Source organism: Stegastes partitus, unplaced genomic scaffold (assembly GCF_000690725.1).
Source record: "Stegastes partitus isolate 25-593 unplaced genomic scaffold, Stegastes_partitus-1.0.2 Scaffold384, whole genome shotgun sequence".
NCBI classification, from domain to species: domain Eukaryota; kingdom Metazoa; phylum Chordata; class Actinopteri; family Pomacentridae; genus Stegastes; species Stegastes partitus.
The window spans coordinates 81,787-92,493 of NW_007578115.1; the positions used below are offsets into that span (position 1 = coordinate 81,787).

At 43.9% G+C, this 10,707-nt stretch overlaps 1 protein-coding gene across 1 annotated transcript; it reads left to right on the forward strand.

The window, feature by feature from the left end:
• The first annotated feature begins 4,526 nt into the window (after window positions 1-4,526).
• On the forward strand, window positions 4,527-5,372 carry tmem74 (transmembrane protein 74). The gene has a single exon (XM_008285040.1). It carries the CDS (start codon window positions 4,527-4,529, stop codon window positions 5,370-5,372), a length of 846 nt encoding a protein of 281 aa, XP_008283262.1.
• The last annotated feature ends 5,335 nt before the right edge of the window (window positions 5,373-10,707 follow it).

Genomic DNA, 10,707 nt, shown 5'->3' on the forward strand with positions numbered 1-10,707 from the left:
AATCGGTATATAGATAATGGATGGATGTTACTTAACTCTGAAAGCTAATTCAGGATATGTGTTAACTCGCAATGACATCACTTCAAGGAGGTGCCGTGATTGTTTTTAAGAGGGGTCTGGTTGTCTGGATATGTTCATGCAATGTTTTTTTTCAGTTATGGTGCCTGACAGTACAAGCCGGGTCTGGCTGCGCCTCATTGGCTCATTGGTATTTCTTTAAACAAGTCAGAATCCTCATGGGCAGTGCGAAGCCCAGGATGCAGCAATGGTGCCCCTGTAAAACAATGACTAGGGGAATTGTTTTGGTGGAACATTTGCATGCACTGAAGCGTTGCACGGTCATTTAACCAGCTACTTCACACACACACACAAGCAGGACCGGCAGGGCTGACTCCTTAAGCAACACTTACATTTTTAGCATGTAGGTTGCTGTCACGAAGGTTGGTGTTTCTCATAGCAGAGAGGATTTAGTAAATGGCCACATGCAGACAGTGGAAGGGGAAGCGAAGGCTGCATGAACTGCAGGGAGGAGATGGTTGGTGTATACTAAGGGACAAGGGAGTAATGTCCTTTTTTCATAAAATTCTGTATGGACTTCTGCAGAAAGAACGTATGTTCAAGACACTTCCACATATGCTTCACTTCTCAGACCCAAATTCAATGTCCATCTTTTATATACAGTCTCTAATATGCTTACATTTTTGCCCGGCCAGGAGTACCACATCTCCACCACTCAGTCAGTACTGCTCAGATTCTGGTTGCAAATGACTTCACAACCATAGCAGACATTTTAACAATATTTACACAGAGGGGGGAAGAAGTGACGAATATTCCATCTGTACAGACGCTATATAGGTCACATTTATCAACTATATTTCATACGAACCCTTTTTACATCTCAGCGTAAATGGTTATCTATTGGCTTGCTCATGGTATCCTTGCCAGTGGGTTGATTTATGGAGCATTAATGTCTTGTAGGATGGATGGAATGCTGGAAACTATTCCACATGTTTGACCATTTTTGACTTGAACAACCCATGACGGCTGTGATATTAAAGATAGCTGTGTGAGGATTAAAAATACTTTGCCCTAATGATACTACACTAGGTTCATTATTTACTCTGCTGGAGGTGACAGATCTATTTTTGTTTTCAAACACTTTCATTTAATTATGTAAATTTTTTTAAAATGCATTTTTTTCCCCATCATGTTGCAGGAAAAACATAAAATGTCTTTACTCAGACCTGGGAGTGCTCACACATTATTACCCCACTCACAGTGATGATGTTCAAGTAGCCTGGAGGAGCTGCTTTGCAGTGGTGTGCATTTAGGAATTATTAAATCAGATACCACCAAACTGTGTGTCGCTCCTTTTTTAAATTAGCTGAATCAAGTGTATCAGTGTTATCGCTGAATTTTATTCAGATCTAACAGCCAGCAGTTGAGGCTTTGCAGTCATTTTGTTTTGAAAATTGCTTGCTGGCATTTCTGTAGCTCTTAAAAATAAGTGGGACATCCCATAGATGTAAAAAAAAACTGTCAATATTCCTGATTTCATGTTATACCTTGGAGGCTGATCTGAGATTTTCTTTTGACAGTTATTCATAATGACACCTGGATGAAACATTTGTGACTTGGATATTGACCTGGACTATGTGCAACACCGATGATATGAAAGCTGCAGCACCTTACAACCTCCCCTAACAACTAATTCATAAGTAAGAACTTGGCTGGTGCAAACTATTTTCATTTCATGATGCATGCATTTGTAAGAATAAATTTACAAAGAGCTGGTGCAAAAGGCCTCGGGGCTTCATTCCTCTACAGTAGCCTATTTGAGATTTCATACAGTTCTAACTCATATTCACCTATTTTGCTATACAGTCAGCTACTGTCCAGCTTGAGCAGCTCCCGGAGCAGCTGGAGGTGAGGTGAACTCACTCCCTCATTCATTAATTCAGTTTATAATTCACACTCCTACATATGCACTGCCTTGCTCTTCTTCCCCTGCTGCTGCTGCACTTGGAAGGACCTCTAATTCCCCTTTCCATCACCTTATGATACCCACTGCTGGCCAAAGAAAAATCAGGCCTACATCCATGTTTCATAGTCTTTATTCTGTGTGTGTGTGGGTACAGGCCTGTGGCAGGGGAGACTCTATGAGGATATATAGCCTTTAGAAGCACTGACTCCCCAGCTGCCCCTCCTCTTCCAGGCCTGGTGTCCTTGCCAGCAGGAAAAGTGGTGCACTGTTGCAGACAGATAGCATCTGATAGTTGGCTGTTGTTACCTCTCAGACGAGCACACAGTCAGATTTCAGCTCCCCCTCTCCGTCACTCTGCATGGGATGGGCTAAAGTTGGCTACAATCTGACCCAGCACACCATAAACCATCATTATCCATCAGCCAGTGACCCAGGAATATCTGTGCCTCCTGTCTCTCTGCAAACTGAATTTCTGGAACAAAAACGGCGGCGTAAATCTTTGTCCGTCTCTCACTGCCTTTCTTTCCTCCTTGCTCCGACTACTCTCCCTCTCTCTTTACTCATCTGTTAAATGGAGTCTTGTTGGGAAATGAGCCAAAGCTGTTCACTCAGCCACGAGGACTCCAGGAAAAAGTGGCAACTATATTTATAGCTGCTGCCTGCTTGTGCCAAATTATGTGGAACAGTCAGCAAATTAATATTCAGTTTAAAGCGGGATTAAACTCCTAAATGGTTGACGGTAGCCTGTATTTAGCATCCAGTTTACAAAGTGTCACTTTCCAGGAAGAAAATGAGTTGTTTACAGTGCTAATTGTTTGCCATGTGTGTCGGAAGACGCGACCAACACCAGGACTCTGAAAACATGAATTTACGTGGGGTCGCAGAGCCGATGACCTATTAGATCTCTAGATTAAACATGGATTAGGATGGCTTTGACATAGTAACCAGTAATCTTCAGGGAGAGTGGAGGGGAGCAGATGGTGCATGATACATGCAGTTTAACAATGGTGTTTGTATAACAATGCTGGATAGCTTTTTTCTGATATGATGAGGACATTAACTGACAACATACACTACAGATTACTGCCTGCATGTCTATGATATTCAATCGTGCAGATTATGTGGAAACAGTCTCACGCTACATGTCTACTTTATTTGATCTAGAACGCAATATAGCCCCAGAGAGCATTTATGGTGACTTGGGTGTTTAATGCTGAACCTATATTACTTAACTGTGCATTCTGATAGTAACATCCTCTGCATGAATTTCAGCAATCTGTGGTATTCAGGATTGACTTCATAGTAACCTTATGACTCATTATAGCACTTGAGCTTCTGCAGAGTGTGTCTTCATTTCTTAATGGTATTTTATGTCCTGTGTGACCCACTAACCTGTCCTTAGCCCCCACCGGAGCTTTATGGCTTTTACTGACATTTCAGTGGCATCGGATTCTGCTCAAGTGCTTCCTGCGGGGGAGGCATTGCCAGTAAAGCAAAAAATATGATCATCAGTTCTCAAGGTTCCCCACAGCCCTCCAAACCCCCCCATCCCGTCTGTGTTGACTGACTTCGCAGTGATCTCAATCGGCTCCCAGATAGCGGCGCTCCTTTCAGCGCCACGGCGCGGGCAGCAGAGGCTCAGTGTGTGGGAGGGACTAAAGGAGAGCTCCCCTCAGTGCAGCCTGCCGCCACAGCACCGAGCACAGGCTGGATCCATTCAAAACATTTTCACCGATATGGCTTTTTATCTGTCCCCGCCGTGTCGTCTCACCAGCTCTAGTGTCTCGGAAGAAGAGAAGTCGGAAGGGATGCTGAAGTAGCGCGGTGAGTTTATGTCTTTATATTTGTAGAATCTGAGGAGGGCTTTTTTTTTTTTTTTTTTGGTCAGGGATTAGAAAAAAAATAAAACCGGATTGTGCACGGCTGGTCCACCCTAATGCAGAGGAGCATCTCACATCTCCTGCTGAATTCAGATAAAGTGTGCAGCTATTCCGACACACATTAGGAAGTCATTCTTTTATTGAAGGCTGATGAGGCTTTTCTCGGAAAGGCTTACTATGGCTATCTCTGTTTATGAACATATTTGCTATGTGAGCATTAGTTTTAGCCCAGTTTTACAAATGTATCGATTCACAACGCAGTGCCCAGTTTTAAAGCAGAACTAAAATAGGCTTAAGCTTAATCTCGGTTTCTACGTGAATTGTTTTCTTAATTGGATACGGAGGCATTTGGCTAATCACAGATCTATATAAGCGCCTTTCAAGACGGCCCCACGGATTTCTCTAAATACGTCTAATCAACTTCAAAGTGTTACCATATAGGTATCCCACTGCATGTGCATTTTGCGCACTGGTGAAATTTACGCAAAAGTTTTTTTTACGCATTCGCGTAAAATAATGTTTCACGCTTTGCACTGAGGATAATCTAATTAGGATGCACCATTTAACTTGGAGCTGGTGTGTGTCCTCTTATCAGGGATGCTGTGGAGTGAAAACATCGTGGGAGGACGGCTCAGAGTGAACCAGCGGGTGGTGATACACGAATGGCTTCTCCGGAGTTGCTCCCCGCAGATGACGGAGACAAAGAGCCCAATATTCCCGACGTCCTTGACCGGGTTTCCACCGCGCTGCATGCCCGCAAGTCGGGTGGATCAACAGGAGGCGCGCTCCAGGGGGAGGGCGTCTGTAACCCGGTCCGCAGCTGCCATGGCCGGTGTCTTTCAGCACCAAGGACGGCGCCGCGCAAGGCGGGCGCGGAGGTTAAACTCGGCCACCTCACTGAGGAGAAAGTCAGAGTTTGTTGTGACGAGGAATTAGAGACATCTTTCACCTACATTGATGAAAACGTTAACCTGCGACTGGCCAGCCCGGAGACCAGTTGTAAAAGTACTCACAGACCTATGCGCAACGGCGAGGCTTGCTCCGAGACTTTACCGGAGTTTTCCTTCATGTCAGAGGATGATCTCTCCTTCGGGGACGGCTCTGGGAATTCTATAGACTACGGGTTTATCAGTGCAGTCACGTTCCTGGTGACCGGGATCTCCTTGGTGATCATCTCCTACGCCGTGCCCCGGGATGTGGTGGTGGACCGTGACAGCGTGTCGGCGAGGGAGATGGAGAGGCTGGAGATGGAGAGCGCCCGGATAGGGGCCCACCTGGATCGGTGCGTCATAGCGGGACTCTGCCTGCTCACGCTGGGCGGCGTGGTGCTCTCCACGCTGCTGATGATCTCCATGTGGAAGGGAGAGATGTACAGGAGAAAGGTCATCGCCTATTCCAAGCGGTCAGCCAAACTGTATGGCTCAATCAGCCTGAAAACTAGATCCAGTCCCAGCCATTCCTCTACACACTTGTCCATAGACGAAGAAATGGAGGAAACTTTAACTTAAGCTGCTGCTCTGCATATGAAAAATGTGTTTAACTGAGGATTAATGCCATTCACGCACATTCTCTAACATACTGTAGCATGAAACTGTATTCATAGGCTACATTCACAATGTAAGTCTGCAACATTTTTTCTTATACTGTAGAAATAGATCAAATCTTGTATTATATTTCCACATGGCAAACAGAAGGGACAAGAAATGCACTTAAAGCAAAGTGAGCAATCACTCAAAAGCATTATTGTGGTATTAAATTGCTCCAAATGATTTCAAATCACCAAACGCCATGAGCAGGGAGAATGTTGAAAGCTTTGTGTCTAAACACTGGATCGCGCTTTTTTTTTTTGTGCCCAGGATGCAATCTCTGAGAGCTTCCATTTATTATTAAGGCTATTCATATTTAATGCGAATATTTCCAACAGCAAAACTGCACACACACACACACACACACTTCAGGAAGTATGGGTACGTGTGTGTCCCCAGGGCAGCAGAGTGGGAGTAAGTAGGGATGTAAAGCTGTCCCTGTCCACTATGACGCGGGAGAATCAGTTCAGTGGTCCACATGGTAATATCCAGTGACAGTCCCTCTCTGGTGCAGTGCTGAGGTAAGCCAGTAAGCCCAGCTTCGTGCATCTGAGCCAAAGCTACGTATCGGTTTGATTGTTGTGAGCAGTTTGACTGCATCTGACAGCGCTGACATCCGGCATACACGTTCCTCTGCTTTCTCTGTTCGGCTTTCCCTTCTGCCTGCCTTTCCTCCCAGTTCTCTCTGCCTCTGAGACTTTCAATCCTCCTGCAGAACTTCAGCATTCTCAACCTTTGAACATTTTACAACACATTTTGACTCAAACACGTGTGGGAAGGGTCCTGGACGACCACAGCCCAAGTGCCTGTGATATTTCAAGGTTGATCAGTTTTTCCTAACCAGTCTGCTTTTCTCTTTTCCGTCTTCCACTACGTGAGGAGAGACTAAAGAACATCTAATCACACATGAAAGAGCTGCCCTACTTCCCAAACCTTAAGCCGTCACTACTTCAAAGAGCTAATTACCTCTCCAAAGTGAGCTATCATTCTTTTAAAAGGTTATGTTTGATGTTATCACAGTGATTTGCGGGGCAAAAAAAATTTGCAGGTGAACACAAAGAGCTTGAGAAAAGAGGTAATTATGTGCAAACTCGCTAAAAATGTTAATGTTAGTGACCAGACAAGTTGAAGACCAACTTCTGTTTCTTGTTTGAGGAAGATTTGAGTTTCAGTCTTAAGCTAAGTCCTTGTGAAAGCAACCCTCCTTTCTCCCTGCTGGTTATTGCAGACTTAAGAGGCCTGCAGGAGAAAAATAAAGAATGCCACGTAATTCTCTGAAGAAACAAAGTCTTTTTTTGTGTGTGTAGGCTATCCCGTAAGTCTCATAAATCATGCATGAACTGCTGAAATTCAATCATATTTGCATATATTCATATACACAGCCAGCCAAATGTTGCATTTTGGAAGACGAGCGCTAATGATTCTCATGCCGTGTCACTGTTACCTTGGTTTCTTGTCCTTTGGTTTCCCGGGCTGTGTGACCCTATTTCAAGGCTTACATTCAAGATGACATGAGTCAGCCTCTGTTAATGAGATGCGTAAGCTGATTACAGGGTAAACAGCTCGAGGTCACATCTTTGCTGCGCTTTCATCCAGTTGCAATGCTTCTATGCATAATATAAGAGCATATATGTGTTTTCTGAGTGCCAGTCAGTGCACAGAGACATGAAGGGAAATGATAAGTGATGAAAATGTCATTCAAGCAATCGAGCAATTTGGGTATAAGCCTGGATTTTTTTGCAGCAGTGACCCCATGCAGGTTTGTGTTACTCTACCGCTTTTTATTTTCTCTTTTCTGTGACCACAGGGCTGACAAGTGTATGTGCATCTCCGCAAAACAACCATTACATTTGAAAATGGCAGTAAAATGCCAAATGAAGAGATTTCCAGGAAAGGTAATAAAAATTAATGATCCAAATGAGGCAATGTTGTCCTGTTCTCTTCACAGAAGCTGTAAATCCACATCCGCTGTTGCAGATGTTGAAGCGATGTTTCATTTAGCCAGCTTTCCTGGTGTTGTTGGCTGTGGAGCTAAGGTACGAAGCCAAAGTTGGGTTGCTAGACACTCATTTCTTCCTGATCCTCACCAGTGCTTTTATGTAAAATTAAACCTGTTCAACACCTTAAGGGCAGCCAACCGCACTGCCAAATATTATGAAGGATAATACTGAGCAATTAGACTCACACAAATATAATGGCGGCATTAAACATTTCGTGTGTCAGTGTCAGATTCATATTGAGCGGTGGAATCATCTGGGATAATGTCACTCTTGTAACATACAGAAGATCATAAATGCCAGAGGGAAGCCATTAAGAAACATCAAATAAGCTCATCCACAGCACATTGGTTTTCAGATATATACTATTCCTCCCCCTCTCTTTCTTTCTTTCTTTCTTTCTTTCTTTCGTTCTTTCTTTCTTTGCCTACCTCCCCCCCCCTTCTTCTTTCTGTCCTCCCACATACTTGGCATCGTGCCTCACAGCCAACACCAGGCTTCCCCTCATATAGCCAACTAAATGTGTTTGGGGGATTTAATCAGGGATTTGCTTGAAGCGACAGCATTTTACACACCAAGCTCAAGTGTATTTCCAGAGGTTTCATGCATAAGCTCTTTATCCTTGAGCAGTGCACAGCTAAATCACCCTTATTGATATTTGGTTGGCTCCTCTGTAAGTCGATCCCTTCAGGTAAAGGCTGAAGAGCAGCTGAACTGCTGCCATCAGCTAATTTCCCAAAGGTGTTATTACATTCCTCCATCCTGTCATTGCTGAGACTCTACGTGGATGTGTGTCTTTATGAGTTTGCATAGGTGTTGTGTGAGTGTCGCTCTTATAGATTAAAGAGCTGCTGACCTGAAAATTTCCCTTCGAACTGTTTCTGTGGACAGATATAGAGCCTGAACATGGTCTATATCGGATCTCCCACGCAGGCATTATTAAAGGTCAACAGAAAACTCCGGCAGAGCAAGAAAAAAGCTGCATAACATTTAGATACTACATAAAGCAATGGTGACATTTTCAGAAATGCTTTGTTTGTTGTTTTTTTTAGCTACAATATTGCTGGAAAACCAGATGCACAGTCTTGGGATGATGCAAATGGGAGAAGTCAGTCTGTTCTCGGTGGCATCTCTACAAACCTCTGCCTCAGAACCAGATCAGTTGTAACTTCAATGAATGACTCCTCCAGTTTAATTCCTGTCAACTCCATCACTGCAAAATTTCTATTCCACTAGACTCCAGCCCCCCCGCGACCCTCGTGAGGATTAAGCGGTGTATAGAAAATGGATGGATGGATGTTCTGCACCAAGGGCTGCAAGGTGGTTTGGTGGTTAGCACCGTCGCCTCGCAGCTAGAGTGTCCCCGGTTTGCATCCCAGTTAGGAAAACTGTGTGGGGTTTGCATGTTCTCCTCGTGCAACGTGGGTTCTCTCCGGGTTCTCCGGCTTCCTCACACAGTTCAAAAACATGATAGGGTTAATTGATAATTCTAAATTGTCTGTAGGTGTGAATGTGAGTGTGCTTGGTTGTCTGTTTCTAAGTGTAGCGGTGAGCTTACTGCTGGGCTGATGACCTGTCCAGGGTGTTCCCTTGTCTTCACCCTGAGTCAGCTGGGATAGACTCCAGCCCCCCGTGACCCTAGTGAGGATTAAGCGATGTATAGTGTGATGGTTTGGTTCTGTGTGGCTCGGTTGAGGCTATGGAGAGTGGAGGAAAACGGCAGACAAAACTCACGTCCACACAAACACTGGCATTTCACAAACTGCTCGTCGTTTATTAAACACACTCCAACCTTACCAAGCCCAGTTGTACAGCTTTCTCATACATGAACAAAATAGCTGCCTCTGGTCGACCATCACTGTTATTCTCTTTGGAGCAAAAGAAAACAGGAGTGAAGTGTATATGTTCGACCAGCCTGCGTGCATTTGACATCACAAAAAAACATGGGCACTGCTTGATGTTGCTACTCGGCAACACAGTAGACACCTTGTTAAAGGTGCAGTTTGTAAACTCAACTGTTACAGTAGATCATGGATGGTTGTTCTGCACTAGAGAATGCCTGGCTTTTAAGTGAAACGATGCAGGTGTATTCTACAGAACGGAATCCTGACAACATCCCAGAACTCAGCTTTCGATACATTGTTATCACTGTAAAAATCCTCCAGTCATGGAAACTTCTCAAACTTATTGTCCAGATGATCGAGCTACAATGCAGGTTTCTTATTAATGCCTCAGTTTGTCAAAGGTTCAAGATGCATTCGGTTGTCAAATCATTAAATCAGTGGAAAAGGTTGGCTAGGTCAACCAGACAGGGAAGTTGTTTCTCATCAGGAACAAATCTGGCTACTGTTTTTTCTCAAAAGAAAAAAAAGGAGCACAGCAGCTGATGGTCAGGGAATCTCACCATCCAAGGTCCATTTTCATATTTTCTGCTTTTGGGTTTTTCAAAATTTGTTATTTTACTGCATGCTGTTTCTTTTTTTGTAGTGTCAGCATCTTTCATGCTCTCCCAAATAACAAGTACCTGTCACAGTAGTCCAACTACACAAGTGTAATGAGGAGTTAGTCTCCACAGTCACTGTGTTTTTATCAACTATCCTATAGGTGGTGACATTATGCAACTATTTCTATCTATGTCTATATGTTTTATATTAACATATGTTAGCACTGTTTCCCTGCTCTTTATGAATCTGCAGGAGTCCTGGACCCACAGGTTGCTGCTTTACAAGGTGACGCACCTGACCAAGAATGCAACACTGTGATTTTGCAGAGGGCTGGAAAGCAGACTCTTTTTTCGGAGCCAGCCTAGTTTTTTTCCATATGTCCAGCCTTTATGTCAAACTAGGAAAACCCACACCTAGATATAGGTTTCTTTATACCATAAAAGCATAGAAGTGGTATTGATTTTCTCTAGACGAGAGTGCAGATAAGGGTGTTTCTTAAAATGTTGAACCGTAATAGTTTGCAGTGTGCATCAATATGATGGGGGCACTCAGCTTTAAGCTAAAAACAGAGACGGCTGCCTCTCTTTTTTGTCATACATATTAGATATATTCCTGCCTGTGGTGAGCTTGCCCTCCATCTATCAGTGGATAGTGAGGCCAAAAAAAAGAGTTTCCATTCCGATTGATTGCTTTGGAGGGGAATACTAAAGCCAAAACTCCGTGGGGATATGACTTCATTCTTGGTTGCTCCCTCCACCGCTTTACTCAGACGGGATATTTTTAGTCAATATGCATATTGGATTTTTGGAAAGCTCA